This window comes from Vipera ursinii (assembly GCF_947247035.1).
Source record: "Vipera ursinii genome assembly, chromosome: W".
Lineage (NCBI taxonomy): Eukaryota > Metazoa > Chordata > Lepidosauria > Squamata > Viperidae > Vipera > Vipera ursinii.
In genome coordinates this window covers 8,651,274-8,666,343 of record NC_139522.1, presented here as the reverse complement: position 1 = coordinate 8,666,343, position 15,070 = coordinate 8,651,274, and the positions used below count along the sequence as shown (strand labels likewise).

The following is a 15,070-nucleotide window of genomic DNA, read 5'->3' as shown; positions in this document are numbered from 1 at the left end:
TATTGGGGGTGGGAATTGTACTTTGTTACTTTGTATCTGGGGGGAAGGGAATTTAGTTTTTGGGTTCAGCTATGTATTGCCGATATTTTGTTTCCCAAATAAATGTTCTTTAAGGAAGAATTTTGCCTCAAAGTTCTTTTGATGGGTTTCATCTGTTGGAACCATGACACTGAGACCATGGATGAAGACATGAAAGTGGTGCAACAGGTGTTGAGGAAGCTGTATGCCAAACTCTCAAAATGTGAGTTTCACAAGTCTAGCCTAGACTACTTAGGCTACAGTGTCTTGTGAGGGTGTGGAGATGGACCCAGGAAAAGTGAAATCCATCCTGGAGTTGCAAGCCCCTAGGACCCGCAAACAGCTGCAAAGCTTCCTAGGGTTTGCAAATTTTTACAGGCAATTCATCCCCTCCTTCGCCACAATTGTCTTACCAATTACTGAACTATTGAAAATTGGAAAAGGGGGGGGAGCCCCAGCCGAATCATCCCTTGAACTGGATGATGGAATGCCAAGCAGCGTTCGAAAAGCTGAAGGGGCTGTTTGCGGCTGAGCCAGAGTTAAAGCACCCAAACCCAGAAGAGCCATTTGTGATCCAGGCAGATCCCAGCGATGTGGTAGTGGGAGCAGTCCTACTCCAACAAAATGAGGGAAATTTACAGCCATGTGTGTACACGTCTCGCAAGCTAAATGATACAGAGCGGCGGTAGGCTGTGTGGGAGAAAGAGGCTTTTGCAATACGGTGGGCGCTACTAACATGGAGGCAGTTCCTGGAGTGGGGCAAGGCCCCCTTTGAAGTGTGAACCGACCATTAAAACTTAGAAGCACTGAAGACTCCCCCGCAAGCTTTCTCCTAAACAAGTCCAATGGGCGCAGTACTTCAAAAGATTTGACTTTGAATTAAAGTACATTCCAGGGGAAAAAAATTTCCTTGCTGGTGCTCTGTCCCGCATGCCCCAATACATGAGTACTCAGGAGGAGGTGGTGAGCTCCATAATTCCTAGCAGACAACAAGCGGCACAGGCTACAACCAGGAGGCAAGAGAAGAAGAGGAGCTCACCTCCCACCAACGCGTTTGCCCAACAGCTGAAGCAAGAGCTACAGACTGACCCGTGGTTTGTGGCTCATCAGAGAGAGCTGACTATGAGGAATGGGTTGGCGTGGAAGGGGGACAAATTGTCCCAGAATACCTGCCACGCAGCCACGATGCTAACAAAGCAGGCTACTTTGGGTTCCTGAAGATGCTACATCTCGCCAAACGTTAGTTCTGGTTGCCAAAGATGAAGAAAGACATCGAGGGCTATGTGGGGAGGTGTGCTGTCTGTGCAGCCAGCAAAAGACTACCAGGGAAGAGTCCAGGACTGTTGCAGCAGGTGACTGATCTGACCAGACCCTGGGAGGAGATAGCCATGGACTTTATAGTGGAGCTACCAGAGAGAGGGGGGAGTACCGTGATTTGGACTGTGATAGACCTATTTTCCAAGCAAGCCCACTTCATTGCGTGTGCTGGAATCCCCTCAGCCCAGAAGCTAGCAAAGTTGTTTTTGCAACACATCTACCAGCTACATGGAGCGCCTAAGTGCATAATTTCAGATTGTGGGGTCCGGTTCACTGCTAAGTTCTGGAAAGACTTTGTAAGAATGATTGGGTCCTCCCAGGGGCTCAGTTCTGCTTTCCATCCGAGTACAAATGGATCTGCAGAACGAGTTAACACAATAGTGGAGCAGTACCTGTGTTGCTGTGTCAACTACTAACAAACGAACTGGGCAGAGCTTTTGCCATTTGCAGAGGTGGCGTATGCAGTGCACAGCAGCACTGACTTCACTCCATTTAATTTAGCCATGGGGGTGGAATTTGTGCCAATACTAGAGTGTCCACAGGAGCACCCTAAGCGACTGGGTGAGTTCGTTCCAACAGGTCTGGAGCAATGCAAAAAGGGCTCTAACTAAAGCGGCTGAAAGCCAGAAAAGGTAAGCAGACAAAAAACGAGCTCCCCAGGAAATGTTCCATGTAGGAGATAAAGTGTATCTGTCTACCAAGTATCTTAAGTTGAGACAAACTTGCAAGAAGTTAGAGCTGAAGTACATAGGTCCTTTCACCACTGTAAAAGTCATTAACCCAGTAATAGTAGAGCTAAGACTTCGAAGATTGTTGGATAAAGTGCACCCAGTATTCCATTGCAGCTTACTGAAACCATATAGGGGATCCACGATGAGACCAATAGGGAAGGCAACCCCAGCCCCAATAGTGGTAGAAGGAGAAACGCATTATGAGGTTAAGCAAATCCTTGATTCTAGAATCCACAAAGGGAAGTTGCAGTACTTAATCCAGTGGGAGGGTTATCCAATATCAGAAGCTAGATGGGTGAAAGCCCAGCACGTAAAAGCAGATAGTTTAGTAAAACAATTCCACACTAAATACCCCCAAAAGCCAGGACCACTACAAGGGAAGAATTAATAACCAATGATGTGTATTCCTTTTTGTTTTCCAGGTTCCCCTTCCCTTTTAGGGGGACGGCCTGTCAAGTTACGAAGTTTACTGTCTTTAGGACTGCTGTAGTGGGTCTAGCTTGTCTACAGTTACGGGGGGAGAGGGGAGAGTTTGGGATCCACAGGTGCTCCCTATCTGTGTGAGAGCCGAAGCCGCTGAAGAGATGTATTGGCAAACCGAAGTTTCTTCTCATAACAATTGCTGGAAGATTAATTGGATAATGCTTATGCTTATGCAGTTAATAAGCATACCTGTATGTGTTCTGAGTGTGCATTATGCATTACAGGAGCCAGCCAAGGTTTCTGAATTAAATCCTAATGCAAAAGTGTGGGGGAATCACATGGTACAAGTGGAAGCAAGTGGTACTGAAGGTGGTGTGAGCAAAACCTGGGAAGAAATAACAGATCATCCACCAGATTCCTGTAAAAAAGGTACAAAAATATCTCTTTTCAAAGACTGGAGTATAACTAATACTAAAGCTATTTGTATTTACATAATACTTTTACTTGTGCAAAGTTTTCCTTTCTTCAGTTAACAGCTTCCTTCTATCCCTTCTCAGTCCACATTTTCTTCTTTGCTTTTGTTAAAGTCTAATTAAACTAATATTTGCTAACCAATATGCTCCTAACCCAGCAGTCCCCAACCTTTCCACCTTGGCAGCTCGGCTTGGCATGGGGAGGGCCGTGTGAGTGGCAGGCGAATGCATGTGCACCCTCCGCTCACACAAATGGAGCTTCACATGCGAGCAGAGGGTGCTTCAACGTAAAGCTTCACTTGCACAAGTGGCAGGCTCTTGCGCTCGCGCACAAAGCTCCACTCAGGCAGATGGAGCTTCACGTGTGTGCACATACCCTCCGCTTGTAAGAGTGGAGCTTCGCACACATGCGCGCGCTTGCCCACCACTCTTACAAGTGGAGCTTCATGTACTCTTTTTTTTTAATTGAAAAGTTTTAGAATACATTTTTGAATACAAAAAACCCCCCTTCCCCTCCCCTCCCCCCAGCCCTCCCCAACCGTCCCCCCTCCCCGACTTCCCAGAGCAAAATACAGGGTATAAAAATACAAACAAACATAATCTAAAATATGCAAACAACAATAAAATATTAAAGTCTATCGCACTTTAACTCTTAGTAAAATAACTACAAGCTAATTATACATCATATAAATCTGCTACTTATTCAAATGCTAAGTGAAACTTTTTAGTCCCATATTTATTCTGAATATAATCAGTCCATCTCTTCCACTCCACAGTGTATCTCTGTTGCGATTGATCTTTCAAATACGCTGAAATCTTTGCCATCTCCGCCAAGTTAGAAACTTTTAAAGTCCATTCTTCTATAGTCGGCAGTTCTTCCTTCTTCCAATATTGCGCTACTAAAAGTCTCACTGCCGTAATTAAATTCAACATCAACTTAATATCTACAACAGTGATATCTGTGGTAATACCCAATAGAAACAGTTGCGGAGAGAACTTTATCCTTTTCTTAAATATTTTTTGCATATTCCACCAAATTTTAATCCAAAAAGCTTTAACCTTTTTGCAAGTCCACCATATATGAAAATACGTTGCGTCCTCACAGCCACACCTCCAACATTTGGGCTGACAGTTCAGATACATACTCTGGCCCATTTCTCCCGCATCCTGGTTTCAAACAGACCGTGGCTGCGGCAGGTTGGGGACCCCTGCCCTAACCCAAAGGAAATGCTTATATATACCCTGCCCTAGTTGTTCAATTTAAAAAATGATTAATTAAAAATTAATTAATCCACCCTTAAAACCTATTAAAGGCACCAAATAATGGCTTAGCTTCAGTAAGAAACATGTTTGCTGCTTAGTGAGCAGCAGTTGTGTATACACAAAAAACAAATCATTGTATATTTTTTGCAGGTTTCATTGAGAGAAACTTTAGGTGTATTGAAAAGCTACTATTAAGCCTTAATCTACATCAATTTAAAGACATTACATAACTTAACAGTAATAACAGCAAATGCTACCCTTCCAACAGTTAGTCAAAATATAAAGCCTTTGATGTTTCAGTCAGAGCAACTGAAGTATTTTTTGTGACTCTTATAGTTTTCTCCACAGCATTAGAGGCCAATGGTGATGGTGAAAAAAAGCGCCAGAATGAATCGTTAACAGAAGATCAAGAACCATCACTATCTGTTCCTTTATCAGACCAAACAGATATGAACCCTTTGGCTCTAGATCATGCAGAATACAAAACTATACATGAAAATACTGAGACAGGTATGGAAAAAGTCCTTGCCCATCCTTAAAGCTGTATACTTTTCTGGTTTATAGAACGACCTTCACGTAATTTACACATTCTAGCAGCTGAAGAAACATACCTGAGTAGGACTGAACTGTAGGCATTGTTACAGGTGTGGCTATATGAACAATAGCTGTGACTACTAAATACATAATGTAGGGCCTCAGGAAGTGCAAATTAATAATTTTATCAGCACACTTGGCAGGTCCAGTTGGAACACTGCCATAAGGAAGGGGAGGGGGAGCATGCTGAGGTGTGGATTGAGGATGTTTCTGTATTGCTAGCATTTGTTTCTACTTTTGCTTTGATGTGTCTGCATGGGAATTTGGGAGGAGGGAATACCCTCAAGGCCATCGGGTTTCACTCCTACTGACTGGCAAGAACAAGGTGCCGGGAAGCAGCTGGTTATCACCTTTTCAGCTCGAAGTTCTCACAACACTTTCACGCCAGCGGATTGGCTCCTGATGGACTGGGGCATTGGGGTGGGGCTGAAGAAACAGGACTTTTAGCTAAATGCTTTTGCACAGGAACCTCAGATGCCACCTTTTTACTCTGCAATCACTTTCTCTCAGTAAAAGATCCTCTTTGAAACAATGCCTGTTTCCTGATTTATGCTTTCCTGGGGGAATAGTTGAGGCAGGTCCTTATAACACCTGTATGTATGCAATTCACCTAATTGCAATTGTTGCTTGTCCTGTTATTATTTGTCCTGCTTATATACATACTGTAAGAACAATTTGCTTCCTGTCATCTTCCATTTCAGTATCAAGCTGAGTGCATAACTAAAGTATTTAAAAATGTTAACATTCCCCACACCCTTTCAGCTGAACACAGTGCCACCCAGAGTCAGTCCAGGTGGAAAGCTTTTGCCTTATAGACAGTCTTGGGAGTTTGGATTTCTGATGGTAAATATGAATGAAGATTGGAGATCTACATATTCTGTTATACTGCAAATTTCAGTTCTACAATAAATGTATACCTTTGACAAGCTTATGTACTTTAAAAATTCTGTTCCAAGAAAAGCTGAATTGGGTGATCTTGTCAGACCCAAAGACCAAGAAAGACGCATAGTTTTTTCTAAGCAGTTTCTTTTATTGTTCCTCACCTATAGACAGAAATCTTGCCAAACTACAGGAAGTCTTCAAAACTTGCAACCATTCATTTAATGACCATTGAAAGTTACAACGCCACTGAAAAAAGTGACTTATGACTGGTTTTCACACTTTTGACTGTTGCAGCATCCCCATGATAACATGATCAAAATTTGGGCGCTTAGCAAGTGGTATGTATTTATGATAGTTGCAGTGTCCCAGGGTCATGTGATCACCATTTGTAACCTTCCCAGACGGCTTCCAACATGCAAAGTCAGTGGGAGAAGCCAGGTTCACTTAACAACCACATGATTCACTTAACAGTTGTGACAAAAAAGGTTGTAAAATGGGCAAAACTCACTTAACTACTGGCTTGCTTGGCAACAGAAATTTTGGGCTCAATTGTGATCGTAAGTTGAGGATTATCTGTAAAGCAAGCTACTTGCATCATTAAAGATATACTCTGAGAACTTCTATGGAGGAGCTGTCTTGACCCTGTTCCTCCCAACCAGACTATCTAAACTTCACTGTCTTCACATTTCTCTAGAATGCACTCCCTCCCTCCTGGGAATCTGGACTATATTCCAGATCAATATAGCTGCCCAGAGTCACTTTGTAAAGGAAGATATAAATTTAATAAATAAATATTATACACGATTTCTTTAAATTGAATATTCTGTATTAATTGGTTATAGGAAAAAATAAAGATTATGTAAGACATTGGCATATTCTCACTGCTCCACCAACACTTGCATATTCTCTGGCCTCTTTTTAGACACAGTGAAAATGAGGAAGAAAAAAATAGAGATAATCTGAGTATGACAACCTTTGTAACCATTGAACAAATGTAGCTCACTTTGTTATCTTGACTCTTTTATACAATATTTTAAAAAATAGTTACTGTGTGGTGGAACCACTGGCTGAAGGAGATGATGCCCTGATATGCTGGAGGGGTTGTTAAAAGACATTTCAGCTTAAATTCCATTCAGGGAAGGAAAGATTTGAGATCAAACCCTTGGGTTTATACAGGTGAAACTCGAAAAATTAGAATATTGTGCAAAAGTTCATTTATTTCAGTAATGCAACTTAGAAGGGGAAACTAATATATGAGATAGACTCATTACATGCAAAGCAAGATAGCTCAAGCCGTGATTTGTCATAATTGTGATGATTATGGCGTACAGCTCATGAAAACCCCAATTCCACAATCTCAGAAAATTAGAATATTACATGCAATCAATAAAACAAGGAGTGTACATAGAACAATATCGGACCTCTGAAAAGTATAAGCATGCATATGTACTCAGTACTTGGTTTGGGCCCCTTTTGCAGCAATTACTGCCTCAGTGCAGCGTGGCATGGAAGCTATCAGCCTGTGGCACTGCTGAGGTGTTATGGAAGACCAGGATGCTTCAATAGCGGCCTTCAGCTCTTCTGCATTGTTCGGTCTCATGTCTCTCATCTTTCTGTTGGCAATGCCCCATAGATTCTCTATGGGGTTCGGGTCAGGCGAGTTTACTGGCCAATCAAGCACAGTAATCCCACGGTCATTGAACCAGGTTTTGGTGCTTTTGGCAGTGTGGGCAGGTGCCAAGTCCTGCTGGAAAATGAAGTCAGCATCCCCATAAAGCTCGTCTGCGGAAGGAAGCATGAAGTGCTCCAAAATCTCCTGGTAGACGGCTGCATTGACCTTGGACTTAATGAAGCACAGTGGACCAACACCAACAGATGACATGGCTCCCCAAATCAACACAGACTGTGGAAACTTCACACTGGACTTCAAGCATCTTGCAGTGTGTGCTTCTCCATTCTTACTCCAGACTCTGGGTCCTTGGTTTCCAAATGAGATGCAAAAGTTGCTCTCATCAGAAAAGAGGACTTTGGACCACTGAGCAACAGACCAGGTCTGTTTTTCTTTAGCCCAGGTAAGACGCTTCTGACCTTGTTTGTTGTTCAGGAGCGGCTTGACAAGAGGAATACGACATTTGAAGCCCATGTCCAGGATCCGTCTGTGTGTGGTGGCTCTTGATGCACTGACTGCAGCCTCAGTCCACTCCTTGTGAAAGTCCCCAACACTTTTGAATGGCCTTTTCCTGACAATCGTCTCCAGGCTGCGGTCATCCCTGCTGCTTGTGCACCTTTTTCTTCCACACTTTTCCCTTCCACATAACTTTCTATTAATGTGCTTTGATACAGCACTTGGGGAACATCCAACTTCTTTTGCAATTACCTTTTGAGGCTTTCCCTCCTTATGGAGGGTGTCAATGATGGTTTTCTGCACAACTGTCAGGTCAGCAGTCTTCCCCATGCCTGTGATTCCTACTGAACCAGACTGAGAGACCATTTAAAGGCTCAGGAACCCTTTGCAGGTGTTATAGCTTAATTAGCTGATTAGAGTGGGACACTTTGAGCCTAGAATATTGCACCTTTTCACAATATTCTAATTTTCTGAGATTGTGGATTTGGGGTTTTCATGAACTGTAAGCCATAATCATCACACTTATGAGAAATCACGGCTTGAACTATCTTGCTTTGCATGTAATGAGTCTATCTCATATATTAGTTTCCCCTTTTAAGTTGCATTACTGAAATAAATGAACTTTTGCACGATATTCTAATTTTTCGAGTTTCACCTGTATCTGCCATTTCTCAAGGGAAGGCAGACATCTGGAGAGATTATTGTAAACTGGTGAGCAACAATAAAGAAACCTATTAACCCAGTCTCGGAACTGTTTTGGTTGCTTGCATCTGACATTTCTGGATGCTTATATAACATTTAAGCGTATTTTGGAAGAGTGGTTTTCTTACCAATATATGTAATTTTCATTTGATATTCATGGTTATTTTTGAATAGTCTGCTTTGTTCATAAACTTTGGAAAGCAGTCCATTGGAAATGCATCTAGCTCTGACATTCCCTTGGCGTAATAAAGAGTCAAGCTCTTCCTCTCCACCTAGGCCTATTGAATTGGCAGAATTACTGTTTTAGGTTGTTTTTAACAGTATTCTTGTGACCATATGTGTATTTATTTCTGCACGGAGAATCTGGACAAAGTGAATAAATAAACTGTGCCCAATGATTTTGCATAAATTTGGAGGTTTGTATAAAAGGAAAGTGTAGATTAGATCTTACAGTGAGTAACAGCAATAAAATGCTTGTAGTTTGAGTTCTCAAATCATAAACATTTACTCCGCTGAAAGTTTTGGCATTCTATAAAAGCAGTTCATGTGTAACTACAGCTATAGGAAGTAAGTATAAAGTAAATATTTACCTGTGCTAGAATGTAGGAAGAATTGTGTAAAGACTTTGGGTTGTTGCCTCTTTATCTATTATATGGGAAGTGAGTCAGTTGGTCTTCTAATCTAGGTAATTCCCTAAGTAGGAATAGTGAGACTAGTGCTTCCACATTGTTTTATGCTTTCAACTAATGTGGTAGCTAGTTCATTCTCATTAAACATGTTTAATTGCAGTTTGAAACTTTTCCTGATCATGTCCAATTTTTTAAAAGTTAGCTGTCTTAGTCTACAATTCAGTGTGAACTTTCCTCAGTTACACATTTAGGATAACACTGCAAACCTGGCAATAGTCCTTTACATTCAAAGCCCCCTCTGACAAATTTTCAAAATAATTTCCAAAATTTTGTAAGCCAAAGGGTTTCATTTGTGCCTCCCTAAATTCTTAATGAAGCATCGTGGGGTTTCTACCCCTTGTAGCCTGTAGCTGATATTTTTAATATGTGATGGTAATAATTCCAATTGTTATACAGGTAGTCCACAACTTATAATCATAATGGAGCCTGCCTATCATGATCGTAAGTCATGATTGTTGTAAAATGGGTCACCCACATGTCCAACTCAATTTTATGACCTTTTTTGCAGTGGTCATTCACTATGGGCTGGTTTTGTAGAAAATGAGAAATATCGGTTTTCAGAAAAACCATAATAAATCATGTTCACATGAGTACTGTACAGGATGCTGCAAACAGCCATAAATGTGGGCCAGTTGCTAAGCGCCTGACATGAATTCACATGATGGGGGGGGGGGCTTCAGAACTTGGTCATAAGTCAAGGACTATCTGTAGCATTAAATAAAATGTACAACACTAGCCATTTGCTTTAAATTTGTAATCTTTGCCTTAACCACCAGAAATAGTTCAAGCACACTTTTTTTCAATCATGTCAAACAGCCCTTTGTGCAAATTTCAGGTGCTGTTGCTACAATAATATTAAGGTAAAGGTTCCCCCGCACATGTGTGCTAGTCGTTTCCGACTCTAGGGGCCAGTGCTCATCTCCGTTTCAAAGCTGAAGTGCCAGCACTTGTCCAAGGACGTCTCCGTGGTCATGTGGCCGGCATGACTAGACGCCAAAGGCGCACGGAACGCTGTTACCTTCCCACCGTAGTGGTCCCTATTTTTCTACTTGCATTTTTACGTGCTTTCGAACTGGTAGGTTGGCAGAAGCTGGGACGAGTCACAGGCGCTCACTCTGTTACGCGGCACTCAGGATTCGACCCGCCAAACTGCTGACCTTCTGATCGACAAGCTCAGCGTCCTAACCCACTGAGCCACCACGTCTCTTACAATAATATTACATATACTGTATATAAAACCATTCAAAATGGCAATCGCTGAGTATTTGAGACGTTTGATTGTTTTCAGATACATAATGCCAATTGAAACATATACTTATTGACTTCCGGGTGGCTCTCCAGCATCGCGGACGGTCAGAATCGACCGCCGGTCCTTCGTTGCTGTTTAAACCGCGGAGCAGCCGACAATCAGCTGCTCCGCGGCGTGAAAACCCCACTCCTCGGGTGAAGAGGGGAGGGGGAGTTCCCAGGTAGGGGTAGAGCTCCCCTAGAGCCCCAGAACGTTTGTTCTGTGGTTTGAAGGATGAGAGCTCCCCCAAAGCCTGGGAATCTCCGGAGCGGAGGACTCTTCTGCTATTAGCAGAACAAGATGCTGAATCCACTCCTGCCGGATCTGATCGACATCTAGAAACATTGTTGCAGCAGAGCGGATACAGGAGTCGTATAAACAGCAAGTAAAAGGCTTTAACTCTCGGGAAAAAACACTTTTTTTGTCTCAATAACTACTTGGAAAAGAAAGGGAAAATGGCACCTGAATGAACAGGGAAAAGAGAGGAGAAGATTTTTTATATATATATAAGAAGCGAAGGGTTTTTTTTCTTTCCTCTCTCACTTCCTTTACAGTGAAAGTGTTTGCTGGGATATTGAGGAGGAATTGGACTTTAAATTTGACCTGCTTAAATTTACAAGATTTGGTTCAAGCTGTTAAAGGAGAAGAAAGTGAAAGTGTGTACGGAGAGTTAATTGGCTATAAAATGGCTTCTAAGCCTCCTAGAATCCCTGTTACTAAAAGTGCAGGGACATCGCCTGTTCAGCAATCTGGATTGCAGTCTTTGACATCATCCCCCGCAGCTGCTCCACCTGTAACTTTAAAGGACTTACAAGATGCTTTAAAAGTGGCTTTAGCAACTCAGTCTGAAAAAATAACTGAAAAAATAACTGAACAGGTGGCTGTGTTTATTGAGGATAAGAACAAAGAAATGTGGTAGGACATTCTGTTAGCACTTCAGGGGCTTGCAGGTTGTATTGAGACTCTGAATGGGTGGAAGAAGTGAAACAAAATAATCTGACGTTGGAGGCCAAAATGTGTGAAGTTGAATATAAAATGGATAAAACGGAAGAGGTTGTGATGATACAATACAGAGAGATGGAGTTTGCTCTGAGGATCAGAGGTTTGAAAGAGAATCCTCAGGAGAATTTGCAAGAGATGCTGGTGGATGCCCTGGCACCTAATTTGGGGTTTCAAGCCGAAGATTTCTTTGGCGAGATAAAGTTTTTAGAGTTAACTCTTGGATTGCCAGGCAAAGGAAATTGCCAAGAGATGTGGTGGTGTATTTTACGAAGAGAAAGATAAGAAATGAGATTATTCAAATTTTTTATAATAAGAGATTTAAAATTGCTGGTCAGGAGGTTTTGATTCTGAAAGAGATTCACCCAAAAGTTTTGAGAAAAAGAAAAGATTTCACTTTTTTGGCAGAAGAATTGAAAAAACAACAGCTTCAGTTCAGATGGGAGATACCAATGGGGATTGTGGTGAATTATGCTGGAATAAGATACCGTCTTAATACAGTTTTGAAGGCACGAGATTTTTATACTAATGTATTGAAAGCAGGTTCACCGCCATCTTCAGAAAATAAAGAAGGAAAGGATTAAGGAGAGCGACAGTCACAAGAGAAACAGCAATTTTCTGAAACTGTGCAACCCTTGGCTATAGTAAAAGAACCTATGACTCAAAGAATAACACGGGCTGCATCTAGACGTAAGGCACAACAACAACAACGGCAACAGGGCAAACTTTGATGATTACAACTCAAGAATCAAGTGAAGCAGTGGGAGGAGCGAGACCGAAGACACAGATCTCTGAAGATCTTCAGGAGGCGTTCCGGAGGCTTCAAGTCGCAAAAGATGGCGACAAAATTCCTGACTTGGAATGTTAATGGTTTGAATTCACCACAAAAGAGGAAGAGAATATTTCAGTATTTGAAACATTTTTAAAATGACGTTGTATGTTTGCAAGAGACGCATATTTGGGTTTCTGATCAGAAATATTTGATAAATCTGAGACTGGGTACACAATTTATTGCATCCGCTCCAGAGAAGAAAAATGGTGTAGTAATATATGTGAAGAAGGGTCTGATAGCCAAATTAATAGAAGCAGATATACAAGGAAGATATATTATTATTGAACTTTTGATTGAAGGGAAGAAAATACTTCTAATTGGAATATATGCTCCTAATCAACAACAAGAAGAATTTTATAAATTGCTACATAACAAAATAATTCAATGGGATTATAAGTCTTGTATTTTAATGGGAGACTGGAATGGTGTGATGGACACGCAGAAGGATAAGAAAGGATTTTTTAAAAATACTCCTAATCATGCTAGATTGCCTAAATCTTTCTTTGAGTTGAAAGATGATTTGGAATTGAGAGATATTTGGAGAGAAAGAAACGTGGATGAAAAGGATTTTACTTTTTTCTCAGACAGACATCAATCCTTTTCTAGGATTGATTTTATACTAATTACTAATGTTTTTTTTCTAGGATTAAGAAGATTAAGATATGTCCAAGAACTTTATCAGACCATAGTCCAGTTTGGATGGAGTTGGATAAGGGTAATGGTGACAGAAGATCATGGAGATTAAATGAAAATTTATTTAGATATGTAGAAAATGTGGAAGAATGTAAAAAGCAGATGAAAGAATTTTTATTATGAATATGCACAAAGGCACTTCTATTGAAATGGTATGGGATGCAAGTAAAGCTTATATGAGAGTAGTTTTAATATATTTGAATAAATATAGACGTAGAATGGAATTTAAGCATAAAGAAATAGAGGAGGAAATAAAGAGGAAAGAGAAGGCTTTTACTATGGATCCATCTGACAAGAGGCTAAAAGATTCAATTAACTTGTTAAGAGGTCAGTTTGATATGCTTATGGCGGACCAGGTGGCAACTAATTTAAGATATGCTAAACATATGGCGGACGTGCTCGGCTGAGCTCCGCGAAGAGTTCTAGCTACTGTGGCGTCCCTGGGAGTCCTACAGTCCTACAGTGGTGCTTTTGCCCTCTGTGTTGGGGCCAGGACGGATGGACAGATGGTTGTCGATGCCGCTTTTTTGTAGCGGCATAGTCCTCTGTACCTGGAATGGGCCCTGTGAGTTCCAGTGACCTTTGGAAGGGCCTCGTTGAGCCCGGAAGAGCCGCGGCTTGTAAGGCTCCAACCAGCTGATTCTCGGAGCCGATGGAGCTGCGGCTTAGAACGGTGCTTGGAATGTCGGAAGGACGGCAGCGACGTCTGGAGCGGCTGGCGGGGAGACGAGCTGGAGTGCCGCGGCCGTTCTGACGTGGGGACCCACGGCCTGGAGTTGGAGTGCTGGCGGTTCGTGTTGCTGACCATCGGGCGGCACAGGTCACCTTCATGTTGCCCGCATTCCGTGAGGCTAGCTAGACCAAGTTCGTGGCCTACCAGAAGACTCATGGGGATTTTAGTTTTTTCCCCCTCCTGCCCTAATGTAATCATTGATGCATGGTTCGGCGGGCTGAGTGTAGGCCTGTTTAGGCTAACATTGGCCTACCAACTGCATCTTGGAGCTATGGTTCTATGGCTCCTTTGGTATGGTGGGGTGCGCTGGACTCGAGTCTGTTGGTATTCCGCCGGCCGGTGTTGGACCCGCTTGTCGCCTGACCCTTTCCTGCTACGGAGAAGAACTTTTGCAGCCGGGACATCTTTCTATTATGTTATTCAACAGGCTTTTATGCCTTTGGTCAATAGCTGCTTAATTCCTCTGTCTCCCATGGCCCCACAGGACTCAGAAGGACCCGGGTGTTGAGTCACTGTGAGAGAGTGGCTCAGATGTACCATCTGCTACCCTCCCCAGAGGTGAGAGATCTATGGGGGGTATGCCCCCCATAGATGGACATGTATTCCATTTCGCTTCCCTGATCAGGCCTGTGACCGTCGTGAAAGGACGGTGGCCAACCTGTTTCGGAGGTTACCCAGCTCGAGTGGCAGTGGAGCTGGTTTGGCGGACTGGATATCTATCTACCTTCTGATTTTAGATCCTCCTTATCGATCATGGGACTGCCTTTGCTGGACCTGCATGGACAATTATGGCTCGCCTATATTACACCAGCACGGACTTATTCGCTCTCAGGGGTGCCCCCCCTTCCTGGGTGTGACCTGCCTTTTTTTCTACTTCTCCTCTTGATGACTGGCCCAATTGTTGGGACCCTGAGAGATGGTTGGGCAGGGATAGGAGCCTCCGGTATAAATCTAATAAGAGGCCCCTGGTTTGCTTTTTATCTAAACATTTTAAAAGCCTAGGGAGGGGGGAGGAATTGCGGTTTTGGTTGTTCAGTCCAGGCTCGAGACAGATCGCAGTGGGATGGGGCCTGGGTTGGGCACCTCCGGGGCCCTGGAGTGGGGTGTGGGATTTTCTATCCCTACAACGTCTGGGAATGGCAGCAGGCGATTGTACAGAGGGCCATATCAACATCCGGGAGCGCGTCCCCACTGTCTCCAAGCGGTGATGTGCTCCAACTCTCTGGTTTTGACCCGTGGTTCCGGGAACGAGGGTGAGCAGCCACCTGAGCTTGTGTATTTCAACGCCAGGTCCGTAGTTAATAAGGC

At 42.8% G+C, this 15,070-nt stretch overlaps 1 protein-coding gene across 1 annotated transcript in view; it reads left to right on the top strand.

The window, feature by feature from the left end:
- LOC310648205 (la-related protein 4B-like) overlaps nt 1-15,070 on the top strand; it is a 138,677-nt gene that overhangs the window by 49,570 nt on the left and 74,037 nt on the right. The window contains 2 exon segments of the mRNA XM_083375955.1: nt 2,774-2,918; nt 4,574-4,735. Of these exon segments, the coding sequence (XP_083232081.1) occupies nt 2,774-2,918; nt 4,574-4,735 (307 nt within the window).